Source organism: Vidua macroura, chromosome 4 (assembly GCF_024509145.1).
Source record: "Vidua macroura isolate BioBank_ID:100142 chromosome 4, ASM2450914v1, whole genome shotgun sequence".
Lineage (NCBI taxonomy): Eukaryota > Metazoa > Chordata > Aves > Passeriformes > Viduidae > Vidua > Vidua macroura.
In genome coordinates this window covers 1461028-1476158 of record NC_071574.1, presented here as the reverse complement: position 1 = coordinate 1476158, position 15131 = coordinate 1461028, and the positions used below count along the sequence as shown (strand labels likewise).

Here is a 15131-nt window from a genome sequence, read left to right as displayed (position 1 = left end):
GCTTCCTTTTTCACTCTTAGTGTTTCCTCATTTGATGCAGCTCCATTACTCACCAGAGATGACAGTTTAAAAGGAGATGTCATAGTGACACAAGCATAAGAGCTCCAGTGGGGTGCTGGCAGCACTTGCAATGATTTTAGGGTCATCATTTAGCTGGCTGAGGCATTGCTGCAGGAGAAGGAACACGACAGAACACGACGCCTGCTGCCAAACCCTGGCATGGTAATCCCAGGTCATGAAAATCTTCTCTCAGACAGATCTAGAACATGGCAGTTTTTCTGAAACAGGAGCAGAACACTTGGTCCATACGCCCTTGAACTGCACACCTCGGTGCAGGTGATGATGCACAGTTTGTGCAGACCTGTAGAGCCCTATCTACCTGTCAGCAAAGCTGTTTGCACCCTAAGCCAAACCTCAACAAGCTGAAGACTTGTGACCACTTGGAACCAATTTAGATTTTTGTTTCAACTGAGTTCTGCGCATTTCAGCCCTTCCCCTGCATCAGTTCACTCTTGTCTTGCGTTCATTTTCCCCAACTTGTGGAAACTTACAATTATGTTCTGGTTCTAGTAAGGCCCAGGTGAATGGCTCTGGAATCTGACTAAACCGTAAGCGTAACCCCAGCTGCAGAAGGGCTGCACCTTCGCCCTAAGAGCACTTGTACATTTGCTTCTCTCTCGCCATTTTACAAAGCAGAACCTTTGGTGAGATAAAATAGCACAGAAAACACTCCTCTTCTTCCTTAATAAAATTTCTAGGTCAAACCTCTAAGCTTAAGAGAGATGCTGCAGAAATTTGACATGTCATTTTGAGCCGTGGTACACTTGTTTTCACTTTCTATTTATCATTAAAAGGAAGAAGCTGATTTCATCCCAGGTGATGCCTGAAGAGGCTACCTGGAACAGAGGCTAGACAGACTTAAATGAAAAGTTGGTATTTATTCAAAGGCCTTCAAAGGATACACCTTGGGCAGTACAAGAGCCTGGCTGTGGCTCTGCCCAAGATGGCCCCAAAATGGATGATGGGTCATGAGTTTTCAGACTTTTATAAGTTTTGGCCCATTTCCATATTGGGGTCAATTGTCCAATTACAGTTTCAGGTTATGAAGTCCCATCCTCCCAGACTGCTCTCCTCAATTTTCTTTTGTTCACACTTCTTTGGGCCTGAAGGTACAATGGTGTCCTTGGTTGGAAAAGGATTGTTTTGTCTGACTGAACTGTGAAGAGAACTTGCTAATGCTTTATATGAAGTTCAGCGTTACACACCAAAGCACTACAGAATCTGAAAAATATGAAAGCTAAAACTTAAGGCATCACAGGCACCAACAATTTTATTAGTCTAAAAATGCCGTAAGAAACAGGAAATTCTCACCCTTCTGCAGAAGTCTCAGGTACAGCAAATATTCTTGTGAGAGATACCCTTGGCATGTAATTCAGTGTACGAAAAACTCAGCTACAGTTCCCTTAAGATCAAGGTACTTACCTCTCTACACTGTTTCTAAAGCAAGGAGACAGACACACCCCACCCTCCAAAATAACTTTATTTTTTGCTTTACATGGTTAGACCACACAACTCTGGAAATAAAAAGAGCAGAGCTTTCTTCAACTCGGGAGGACGGAATCTCAAACACAAAACACAGTATAAAATAAGCATTTCACTAAACCCAGCACTAATTATTGACATTGGTCTATCTCATTGTGCAACAGACACTGTCAGCTGAAATTCTTCTGCAGCTGGCCTGCAGAATCATGAGCAATCCTGGAAACAGCCCCTCCTGCACACTGCTCAACAGCCCCCAAACACCTGGCACAGAGAGCTCACTGATGGCTGAGCAATGGCTCAAAGATGAGAACACTGCACACTGCTGCAGGTGATCCATCAGGTTATTGCATCCCACAGCAGAACTCGTAAGGAGCACCACGTTATAAAGAAAGAGCCTTGCCTGAAGATATTTGCACTTGATTTCTGAGCTGCTCTTTGTTAATCTCCATTTCCCCTAACTGTTCTAAAGTGATAAATACTGTACGAAGCAATGAAATGTTCCTACCTATATTAGGATGCTTCAGGAGGCGACAGATTCTAGCTTCTCTCTCCAGTTTCTGGTGATCTGCACCAAAAGAAAGCAAAACAGTTGCTGTTAGCATGAATATTAACGTAGTTTAGTGTATTTGCTTTAGAGAATCATCACATCATCATCATCTGACGGGATCTTTAAAAAATACCTCCTTTATTTAGATCCACTAATATTTTCACCCAAACTGTAATATTGAATAGAATTTTTTTTTACCTTTGAGTAGAGCAGGAGGCTGGAGTTCTGGAGTTGTACATTGCTGAACCCTAACAAATCTTTTCTGGAGATAAAATACTATTGCTTGTGTCAAGTTCTATTTTCTACAATAGATAACACAAATATTCCAAAATACCAACTTTGGAAAATTGAACTGCTTGAAATGTAAAAATATGCTTTGAACCTTGAAAATATTAAGAAGTGAACAAGTTTAGGAAAAGTTGCTTTGGATGGTAACTCTGAAGATTCAAAAATTTAGCATCAGATGTTAGAATTAAGGAGTTCAATCCTTACTGCAAAATGTCCAGTTAGGCCAAAAGAACTATATGTAGGTCAAAAGATCTATAACAACAGATAGGAAATAAAACAGAGAAAGCAAACACCACCTTTAAAATACTTAACACTTCAAGTTTCTGACAGCATGTTTTAAATCTGGAGGAAAGAACAAGAAGGAAAACTTGTTTAATTTTTCTGCAGTTTGTACTTCTTAACATTTGCAGCCAACTCTAACAACTGAAACAATTTTACATATGTTAACAGTTCAGATTATTTTCATATGCTTTTAAGAACTGGGATAGTTCTTGAGCTAGTCACTACTTGTCAACTGACCCATCATACTTTCTGAGGCCTAAGAGCCTCCACCACTTGCGTGGGAAAATTTGTCAGCTTAACCCTCTTTACCTTAATGTTTACTAAAAAAAATAATCAGAAGTATTAAGAAGAATTATAAATCTGCAACATAAGCTTAAATCTCTTTTTTTTTTTTAAGTTAAACTCCGCCACTGAGGTTTCCCATTAAGATTTTTGAATTCAGTTGCAGCAAGGCTGAAACATAAGCACAGACACATCTACAGTTACAGTACCTTCGTGTCCAGCAGCTCTGGCTGTAACTTAATCATGGGCTGAGCACTTGGCACATTACCCAGAGCAAGCAGGGAGATGATCTGCAAGGCAAACTGAACTAAGCTGGGGTGAGAACAGAGATGAAAATGTGAACACTGCCTCAAAAGCAAAGAAACAATCCAGGGGCTATTAGACATTTTGTGTAGGAGCTGTGTCTCTGGTGCACTTCCAAATCTACTTTCAAAGGCTGTTCTGCACCACCTCCAGCTATATTTACAGATCAGCCAGCACAGCCAGAAACCTGGAAGGTGTCCGACAGTCTTCTATCAAGTGCTAAAAACATCCTGTGTCGACTCTTCAGGAATAACACAGATGTAATAAAGAGCTTCATCTCCAAAGTTGAATGTGAAGTATAGACATTTGAAGTTTCTTTGCTATCAACCACTCTATCGCAACTCCTGAACTGACACTAGATGCAATTAATATAGTTTATTGATTATAACTGTAATGATTAAAAAAGCACGCCTGATATTTTTCAAATCACAGTAAAAATGTCTTAGAGATGCTGCTGGATGCACTGCAATATATGAAGGTAACATCTACATCATTATCAACATCATTATTATCGACTGCGCTATATATTCCCAGGTTTTCACTCCAAATTGAGCCAGTATATTGATAGACACCAACCAGGTGTTCTCTGCTGTCACGTAAATTAGAACAATGAGCTCGCTGCATTTAACTCCTTCAGTTGTTTGTGTCACAGTAATTGCTATCACACCTGCTGGGTGACTGGAGCTACCTCACAGCCTGCACGCTGCACCAAGGCACCAGAAAGAACATTCAATACTCCCTGAGCCAGGGATTCAAGTGGACATTAAGGCCCAGAAGATGACAGCAGCATTTCCAAAGAAAGAGACTATTCCTTAGTGTTGTTAGAGGTATCTAATGTTGTTAGAAGTATCTAAGTGTTTGGGGGCAGGACCAAATGCAAATTCACCTCTGTGCGATATCCAAGAAAACTGCTCTCTTCTAAAATCTGCATGTTTGCTCTATGAGTTTTAGGAAATCCTTTTCCTTCCTCTGTCCACTGGGTTTATTTACAAGTGCTTGCAACTGCTGTGCCACCCATAGCTATTTGTGTTACCCTGCCTCCTGCCAGGGCTCAAGTGCTGGGGAGCTAAAGGTGAATGTCAGAGGGCAGGGCACACCGAAATACTTCGAGCACTCAGCTCCCAAGCATCTGAAGGGTAAGGTGTGCCACTGCAGAGTCCTCTGGGAAACGAGGGTCCTGCCACACAGCCGGGGAAACTACCTACCAGGCACAAACTCCCCCAAACCCTGAGAAAGTTTGGGATAGCATCTGGTGTCAAATGTTTATGCTACAACAGTAACAGCACAGGAAAAGTTGTGGAAAAAAATAAATGCACTAACAGGTCACTTATTGAAATCAAAGAGTTAATTCCTCTCAGTTTTGACAGCATATAATTCACCAGCTGAAACTGCGTTTACCTGCCAGGTAAGCACGAAACAGGAAAAAGTATTATCAGGAGCAGGAAGCCAAGCTTGCAAGCCGCACAGATAATAAAAAGGGAACACACAAGTACATTTATATACTTGTTTCCTTTCCTTTATTTTAATTACCTAGACTCAATTACAAATAGGTCTCCTACACTGTCTGCTTAAGAAACTGTAATTAATTGAAAAATACAAGCTTAAAAAGCAGCAAAGCAAATGCAGGAGAACGAATGATCTGCAAATTCTAGATTATTTTATGAAAGCAAGTCTCCATTAGTGAACAATGGCCTCTACCACAGCAACAGCCCATTGCCAAGACTGGAAAAAGATCACTGCCTGTCAACCACTGATACCATTGGAAAGAAGGCAGCAATGAGAATAATACCAGTTTATTAATGAAAAAACCTTGCAGCCACCTACAAGTAAGTTTAATCTGACATGGAGTCAAGAGAAAGAAAAAAAGAAAACAACAAGATTTAGTGCACTGAACCATGAAAATCTCAGCCTTTACAATAACTAATGAAATTCTGTGAAACCTGAAACAGACAGAATATGGCTGCAAAACTGGGAGTACTCATAGACTGCATAAACTTAAAATCTTGAACTAGTCCTCATTCATATGACTATGTTCTAGTAGACCCAAAGCTAATAGTATAATTTAGGACACCTGCCTCAGAAAATTAGACTGCCTGCATTCAATTTCTACTAGGTAGGCAAATAAAATAACTTATTGTTTCAGCAGTATCAATATTTGCTTTCTTACAAAAGCTTACACATGTAGAATACACACATTTCTGGGATTACATAATAACATCATAATTAAAGACACATAATGTATGTATTTAATTATGTATTGTATGTCTTAATATATGAAAACGTACAATTAATGTCTTCAGCATTTATCTCTTCTACTAAAGTACCGTGAATGTTCACCCAAAGTGCTGATCCTGCATGACCACCCAAATGGAGCTTAGCACCAGGGCAGAAATGTGCACCTCTCACAACCTATCAACACAGGTATCTAAAATGCAAACGTCTCCAAAGCAAAGAATCTTTCTAACAAGAACTTGTAGCAACTTCTATAGTTGCTTTTTGTTATTTTATTATTAGAGCTTGCACTCCACAGCAAACAATATAAAAGCATTTTCCCCGTGTCCCTTGCACTGTCTTGTCCATTCCTTATTTTTTCCCCAGGACTGACTGGATAGATTATGAGTCAGTATGAAGTGATGCATGTTTTGGCACATGTCTTGCTTATCTTTTTGAGGATGGGCTCTTCAACCTGCTTCCTACTCTGTGCAATACAGTACAACACTTGTATTTTCCATGTTTTTCTTTACACAGCTAAATGAAGAGAAAACAAGGAGCACTAACTTGGAAGGAGCTCTTCAGACTGTATTGCAACCCCAGAGCACCTTGATGCTGTTATATTCTGCCATGGAAACCAGAAAATGAATGCAGAAATTCTGACAACAGAACACACAGGTTAACAGAGCAACAGCTTCCCCTCCCACTACCGAGACTTTGTCAATTTGGTTGACAACTGTCTAGAACACAAGAAAGTATCCACGGACTTGTGGAACATAAATATTTGTGATTTAAGGGCATGGTGTGCATAGGAATAGTGCTGCAAAAGATATTTGCTTTAAGCTCAGGAACGTGGTTTATACATAATCTAACTGCATCAAATGCAGTTTCTGAACTCCCTCTGATGAATGACCATTTCTGTAAGTTGAAGTCACTAGCAGGTGTCCCGGTTTCTGCTAGGATAATTCCCTTCCTAGAGGCTGGTACAGTGCTACGTTGTGCATTTAGGATGAGAATCATGTTGATCCCAGAGCTATGTTTTAGCAGCTGCTGTAAGCAGTGTTTGCACTAAGGCAGCTTCTCACAGCACCCCACAGGCTGGGGCTGACCTGCTGGAGAGCAGCTCTGCAGAGAAAGACCTGTGGGTCCAAGTGCACAACACGGAGTCCAAGAGCCAGCAGTGCCTCGGGGGCCAAGGATGCCAATGGTATCCGGGGGTGTGTGGGGAGGAGAATAGCCAGCAGGATGAGAGGTGATCCTGCCCCTCTGCCCTCCCCCCGTGGGGCCACATGTGCAGTACTGCCTCCAGGTCTGAGCTCCCCAGCTCAAGACAGACAAGGATGGACTGCAGAGGGTCCAGCAGAGGCTACAAAGATGATGAGGGGACTGGAGCACCTCTCTCATGAGAAAAGGCTGAGGGAACTGGGCCTCTTTAGCCTGAGGAAGAAATGACTGAAAGAAATCTTACCAACACAGGCAAATTCCCTAAGAGTGGCTGCCAGGAGGATGAGGCCACACTTTTTCCTGTGGTGCCCAGTGACAGGAAAAGGGGCAACAGGCACAAACTGGAACATGGGAAGATCCATCTGAATATGAGTGAAAACTTCTTTACTGTGAGGGCAACTGAGTACTGCAAACAGGCTGCTCTGAGAGGCTGTGGAGTTTCCTTCTCTGGAAATCCTCAACATTCACCTGGACATCATCCTGTGCAACCTGCTCCAGCTGAACCTACCTTAGCAGGGGACTGGATTAGAGGATTTTCAGAGGTCCTCTCCAACCCCAAACATTCTCTGATAAACTTGGGGGGAAGCTGGCTGGGGGCTGCTGCTCAGGAACTGAGTAGGCACAGGTCCATAAGCATTTGCACCATGCATCACTTGTTTTATATGTTTTAATTCTTTGTCATCATCCTCTGCCTATTACTTATTATTATTCCCGCTTCCTTTTCTGTCTTAGTGAACTACCTTTAACTCAACCCACGAATCTTAATTTTATTTCTTCTGATTGTCTCCCCAGTCCTCCTTCAGGGTGTGGGAGGAGGGAGGGAGTGAGGCTGTGTGGTGTTTAGCTGCCTGTTGGGTCAAACCATGACAGTGGGGACCAATAGCATTCCTAAGCCCCTGCCTGAGCTGGTTCTTATGTAAGGCAATTTACAGACCTTTAGCAGTTTGCAAGCATTCATTTTCATCTGGTAGGATAAAACAAGAACCACATTTATTCATGTAACAGTCCATCACACAGCTCTTTGAATTTTCCATTACTGAGTTCATGCTACAGCAGCGCTCACAGATAAACCTCAGTTACCTCCCCTGCTATTCTTAAAGAAGTAAATGCTAAGCAATACAGTCCTTCAAATTCCCAAATGCACTTTTTCACAATGAATGCTCCAGCATTCAGTACCTGCTCCTGGGGACATATTTGAACAGAGTCTTTACTTATTCCTCTCTTCCTAGTATTTATAGCTCGGAAAGTGGGACATTCTTCGAATAAACAATTCCAGACACTGCGAGTGCTCATCTGACCCACCTCTCCTAATGTTCCCCGAGCAGAATCACGCGCCAGGTGTTCACTGTTATAAAGGCATCTTCTCCATGGATACCCCGCTCCGTAATGGGTAGGAGCACGCAACAACAATAGCACAGCCAATTCTTCTGTTAGGCCATTGGTCAAAAGCATCAACAGAGCAGAAATCAGGGCACTGAGTGTGCCTCCAGTTATTTTTGTGGCTGTGTTCCCAGACACATTTCTCTTCACCAAGCTGCTGAATATCAAGGAAAAGCAAAAGATATTAATTCAAGATGCTTTGTAAAATAATGAACAAACCCCACACCTGTAGAGCTTCAAATTCTGCCCCACAGCATTAAGAAAACAAAAGGCACATTTGTACTCAGCTGCAAAGGCCTCCAACAATAACAGTTCTCAGCTGACTGATGTTCCTGCAAGGCTTTCTTCCATTTCCCACCCGCTTTCTGTGTTAATATTTTACCCTTCACAGTGTGCGAGAAATTGATAAATGGACACAGAGACCCGATTCCCATCTCCAAAGCACAGACCACAGAGGCAGAGACACAGCAAGTGTCTTTAGGGCGCTTTATCAGACACTTGATCCCTGATTTCTACGACACCTGCTATGACCAAAAGGTGCAGAGTATTCCTGCATTTGTGCTGTTTCTAGCACTGCTGCTAAAACTGAGGAGCACCTGACTTCAAGTGAGCTGGCAAAAGGACTGAAGACAACATGTGACATTAATAGCAAAGCACTGAGCCCACATGATTTCACTTATTTCCATCACTTGTGTTTAACCATGCCCATAATGAACAGAGAGAAGAGATCAACAGAATGGTATGAATGCAAACTGGACTTAACCCAAATGTTGGGAACCTTTAAACAGTTCCTAAGAGCACACATTCACACACTACTGAGCTCAAGTGAAGAAATCCTTTTTTTTTTTCCACCTTTTTATAACTCTCATTTGCTCGGGTTGAAACAGCCAGCTGGCAATTCACTCACTTCACTCTTCTGATTCAGAAAAACAAGAAAAATATTTGTGGAAGTGTAGAACTGCTGATCTATATATACATTAATTGTTGTTTTCTATAAAAGGTACATGCACAATTACATATAGTAGTTTTATAGCTATTATTTTATTATATAAACAGCACATCTACTGAAACAGAATGAAGTACTGTAAACTCTTCAGGGCCAAAGTAAACAGAAAGGGCCCGAGAGCCAGAAGTGTGAGTGTGATCACCTGGTCACCTCCATCTGTTTGCCACCAATCTGCACCTGACACTCGCACCCTGTGTTCCATCTTGTCCCTATCACCACTTTTGACCTGACCCATCCAGTGCTGTGCCTTGTAGCACCTCTGACTACCTGACTGCACATTACATCCTCAATCTTGCCCTTGCTGCCTCCTGTCCCTACAGCAGTGTATTCTCCTTTGTGACTCAAACCTGCCAGTTCCTAGAGCTGATGGTCAGCCAAGTCTTCCTCAGCCATTCCCCTTCCATTCCTCCATAACTACATGTCCTTCATTTTGCATGCTGGGAGCTCTTCCCCTATTTCACTGCCCTCCTTTCATTTTTGGTTCTCAAAGCTGCCTGCCCTCTTCTTGTTTAAATTCTGCTGATATATATGTGAGTGCATTCAGTATTCCTCTTTTTTTTTTTTTTTTAGCTTCTATTTTCTACTGAGCTGTTTAAATTTTTTTAGGCTTCTCAGTTCTCTTGGCTCATTTCCTGCAGAAAGTTGCAATTTTCAGGAAACAATATTTGAAAAAAGATGTTAGGAATCGAAAGCTCAAAAAAATAAATCATGTAAGAGATGCCTGGAACTTGAGGTGTTGACTTATCAGTCTAACGAACACTAAAGCATCTGTTTGCACTCAAATAGTTCACTGGAGAGGGATGGGCTGCAGGATATACTTTACTTGACTGCCTTGCTGAAATCCAGTCCTACAGAGCCCATCTTAAACACATTAAATCCATTAACAATGCTGTAAACTGAGCAGACTTCTGCCTGACAACTGAATTTTTGAAGGCACCCTTAAATTCTCAAGTGATGCATGAGACATGCATGAGAAATACTCCTTTTCCTTAAAAATGTTATTCAAACAATATTGTCTAATAACAAAAGAAAAAAATGCAGCTTACTATAAAGCCAAAGCACACTACCAGCTGCTGCAATATGTAAGCAGCAGATTGTCAATTTGAAATAAGTTGTGAGTTTCTGACTGACGCCAGCTTATTTTAATATAAATGAATAATTGTTACATGTAAGACTGGTGTCAAGTCACGACACTGTGGCATAACACGTCTGTGTCAGCCACTTGGCTTGGACATGCAGAAGTTACTGATTTTGAAGCTGCTGCAAAGAGCAAATTCTGAACTCTGACTTTAGGTTTTCACTTTGGCAACCCTTATTTTTAGAAATCCTACCAACAGTCACCATCTTTTGCCTTGTAGATGTAATTTCTACAAGACATTGCATTAATTGTTTGTGAGGAAGAAACTTAAATTTTCTTTAAACAGAGGATGACCAGTGAGGATGTTCAGTTTGCTGACAGCTTACGGATGAGAAAGTGTTCCATATTCAATGGAAAGGGAAATACCATTGTGCAGAAAAGGTCAACAGCTTTTATTTCCAATATTTCCTGTAGTCACTGTTACTTTAAAACTGAGCATTACACATGACTTATCCTACCAGAGACTAAGGGCTTCATTTATGCAAATACACTCAGAATCACTGACATTTATCTTAATAAAAGCTCATGGACTTTAACTCCCCAGGAGGAAACAACTGTAGAACTAGAATCAAGTCCAAATCGAACAAAAACAATGGTTTGGCAGCTACCATTATGACTCAGAGGAAATTTAAGCAGCACATCAAAGCCAAAGCTTTTCATAACAAGAAGAAACACTAAGAATACATAAGCACATGCCTACAGGACTATTTCATCAAAAATAACAGTAGGCTGCATTAGTATTATAGGACTAAAGATACGATTGCATTAATAAAAATATCGTGATGGCTAAACCTCGGTCTTTAGCAAACAGTAGTCATAGGTAAAGTCACTATTTCTACGTGGCCTATAAAAACCTAAAACAATAGAAATAATAAACTCACAAAGGAGTTCCACATTAAGTTGTAACTTGTCTTCCATCCGTTAACTTGCTTTAATACACAGAAGTGGATTATGACTAACCCACTGTATTAATTTTTTTCTGCTAAGTTGCTAAGCTTTTGCTCATAATAAAAACACATCTCCTCCTCAAATACCATGTGCATGAATAGCATTTAACCATCTGAAGCTTTATATTACAGCAATCTTTGATACCAGGACAGTGATGCCATAACCTCTAAGCTACATGAGTACAGTCTTTTGCAAGAGGATTGTCTTGACATTATTTTTAGAATCATTTTCTTGCAAGGAATGAGAGAATTGCAATTCACTAGGTTTGTAAAGCCAATCCTTTAAAAAAGAAATTCTAGCCTTGCAAACACATTCTTGTGAAAGATAGTCCCCAAAAGGAGCGTTTTCATTAAAAAACAAATCACAGAGGAGAGCCAATGTCCAGTGGAAGCCAATGACGAGTGGCATTCCTCGGGGCAAGCGCTGGAATTGGTGCTCTCAAACACCTTTGTCGGTGATGTGGACCCGCAGCAAGTCTGCCGGCAGCACGGAGCCGCGTGCTGTGCTTGACCTGCTGGATGGAAGGGATGGCACCTAGAGGGACCGTGGCAGGCCGGGGACGTGGGCCAGCGGGACCTTCAGCAAGGCTCAACAAGGCCGAATGCACGTTGAACAGGACCTGTAGCCCAGAAAGACAAGCACACTGTGCATCCAAAGAAGTGTGGCCAGCAGGTCAAGGGAGGCAACTCTTCCACCTGCAGTGCTGTGTCCAGGCCTGGGGGCCCCAGGATAAGATGGGCCATGCTGGAGTGAGTTGAGGAGGCCATGAAGATGCTCAGAGGGATGGGGCGCCTCTGCTCTGAAGCCAGGCTGGGAGAGGTCAGGGTGTTCAGTGTAGAGAAGAGGAGGCTTCAGGGAGACCTGAGAGCCCCCTCCCATGCCTGAAGGGCCACAGGAGAGCTGGAGAGGGACTTGGGACAAGAGCCTTGAGTGACAGGACAAGGGGGAAGGGCTTCAAACTAACAAAAGCTAAGACTAGATCCAAGGATGAAATCCTTCCCTGTGAGGGTGGGGAGGCCCTGGCACAGGCTGCCTGGAGAAGCTGCGGCTGCCTCATCCCTGCAAGCATTCAAGGCCAGGTTGGATGGGGCTTGGAGCAACCTGGGATAGTGGAAGCTGTCTATGCCAGGGGGTGGAATGAGATGATTTTCAAGGCACCTTCCAGCCCTAACCATTCTAGAACCCTATGAAATTCCTCATTCGTCTTATTTCACTAAGACATGCCTAAATAGCTTGTCTGACTCAACAGCTGCATCACTCCACTTGTTCTACAGAGAGTGAATAAAGATGCTCCCAGGCAAAGAAGTCTGAGGGCTTTTTTTCTTCTTTTAATTAAGGTGAGGAGAAAATAAACAGGATTTTTATCATCAGCCACAAATAAAAGTTCAAGCAAGCATTAACAGGTAGTTAAACTTCAGATTTTGACAAATTTGGGGGATTTACTGGGTAAACAAACTCTCTCCTTTAAATGTGTGTTTGCCTTGCATTCTGCACTGTGTGCCATGTGTTATGCCCAGAAGATATAGAATATTATCAGTGTATGTAAGACAATCAAAAGGATATAAAAGATAACTGAAGGAAGTGTAAGTATACAGAATTCCTGTAGAGGATTAAGCCATCATCTAGTGCTGCAGGCAGGAAGTCCCAGGAGGGAAGCCATTCTCCTTAATGGACAGTGGTTGCACAAAACCTGCCTAAAGGGATTTAAGCTTTTTCCCACTATTAAGAGAATTAACACTTGTTTATTTGCACATGTAGCGTTAGTTCCCAAGCTGCTGCCCTCTTCCCAAGCCACTGAGCTTCTTGGGAAACAGCAGGAAACTGGGTTATCTCTCTGTTGGCAAAACAAACAGGGTAAGCAAATCATTCTGTACCTCAGGAAAATAAAAGAACCACCCAATAACCCCACTATGTAAAAGAACAGTCGACGCATTCCAGTTTCTCACGGTGTCAGGTTCATCCCCGCTACCACTTAAAGAGCATTGAAGATTGGATCAATCTTTTAAAACCACTCACTCTCAGGGATAAAACAAACCCAGCCAATACCCCATTGCAGATAATGAATGTTTATCCCTTGTTTCTGTAAAAAAAAGAACTCAAGCAAGATGTTTTAATATTCCAGAGACTCCAAATTCTGGCACAGTGACAGATACTAGCTATCTAAGAAGGAAATACTGGAGTATCATTGATATTATCATTGCACAGTATTTTACTGATGTTATAAAAGAAAACAAGAAAGTAATCAATATTAATTGGGAAATCATTCAATCTGATTAGCCTGATGATTTAGAGAAATAAGCATGTAAGAACATATTTACAGCAACACCATTTTTTAAAGTACCCACACTGTCACTTTCAGTCAGGAATTTTATTATTCTGATTAGAGATTGTATGGTGAGATGTTCTATTGCCAAACCCCAATCACTGATGCAAGTGCGGCTTTGAAAGAAATCACAGCATGGGGCACTGGCAAAATACAGCAGACACCCATGACAACCCATCCCCCTCCAAAAAAAAAAATAACAACCAGAGCCCAAACCACAACTAAACCACAAGAACTAAATGTAATTCAGAGTGAGAGGAAAGAATTTCAATTTACTCAGTAGAAAACCTCTCAACCAGACAGAGGTTACATAAAAACAAAAGAATTAAAAATAATGTTCTGTTCAATTCCTCTTCCCTCTAAGTATCAGCCTTTGGTAGTGTTGTTTTTTTCCTGGAATCTGCTGAATAACTGAAAAAGTTATATAATGGAAATAAATAACTTTTAAATTATGGCTGTTATCTACCACTATTATTAAACCACCACATTCAATGTGGTTTCCCTGGTACAGCTCAACATTCTACTTAGCATACAGGATAACTGAAAACTATTGTAGAAAATGAAGCTGTTGTAGATAAACCCCCAACCTTTCTCTTTTAAAACTGAGAAGGAACTGGAGGAGAGAAATAACCAGCCCCCAGTTGTGTTATTTAATTAAAACTGCCACTTCTGATTGAATTACCAGCAAAGCACTGGGGAAATAGTCCCACTGCTATACCAGATTTATACAACAGAAGTTCATTACCCATATGCTGTATTTGCCCACAGTCCTTTCAGTTAACTCCAAGAGCTCACGGCCAGCATGGAACAACTCTCGGAGATGGAAAGGCTTTGTAGCTCAGCACAGAAAAAGGACCCCAGCACCTCCTCTTCTACAGCATCCAGGAACTGACACAGAAAGCATTGATAAAAAACGTTGCAAAGCAGCAACTCTCAGCTTCTTTCCAGTACAGCTCATCAGTTTGTTGTGAGAGTGACTGAGCACTGGCACCGGCTGCCCACGGCCCAGTGCCGTGTCCATCCTTGGAGCTGTAGCAAAGCCAGCTGGACATGCTCCTGGGCTCCTCGAGCCTGCTTGAGCAGGGGGACTGGAGCAGGCAGCCTCCAGAGGTGCCTTCCAGCCTCAGCCATGAGCTACTCTGGGAGCAGTCAGCCTGAAGGAATCCCAGATGCTGGATATCCCACACCGGCCGACTGTCACGGACATTTGGCCTCAGCGTCTTCATGCACAAGTGTTTCAAATGATCGGCACGGTCCTCATTCCTTGAGCAAACAGTTGTAGGCATTTTCCAGAGAGGGTTCCAAAGTCTGGACTGGGGTTAAACCAAGCTCTCCAATACCCTTTTCAAAGCAGGATTACCTGTTTCATGCCACCACATGAACTCAAAAGAGCACACACATTCCTAAAGCCCTCACCTCCTGGTACATCAAGACTGCACTTGTACAACTGAGTAGATGTTGCCCATGTTAAGAACGCAAAGAAGTTTGCTGCTTCGGTAACGGCTTTTTTATTAGCAGCACCCTGACTAATCTGCCATGAACTTGTCACTCTGAGCTATCCCATTTAACCCAATTAAATTATCCCAGTTAACTGTATCCACTCTACCCCTTTGAACACCAGACCAGTTTGTGACTGCCCAGGTGAAAGGAAGTGAAA

General features: G+C 42.0%; 1 protein-coding gene across 3 annotated transcripts in view; it reads right to left on the bottom strand.

Moving 5' to 3' along the window:
- Window positions 1–15131, bottom strand: part of CAMK2D (calcium/calmodulin dependent protein kinase II delta) — a 201776-nt gene that overhangs the window by 116193 nt on the left and 70452 nt on the right. For all 3 annotated transcript variants that reach the window (XM_053975118.1, XM_053975120.1, XM_053975117.1), the window contains exon 13: window positions 2048–2107. In XM_053975118.1, the coding sequence (XP_053831093.1) occupies window positions 2048–2107 (60 nt within the window). The remainder of the gene's footprint in view (window positions 1–2047; window positions 2108–15131) is intronic.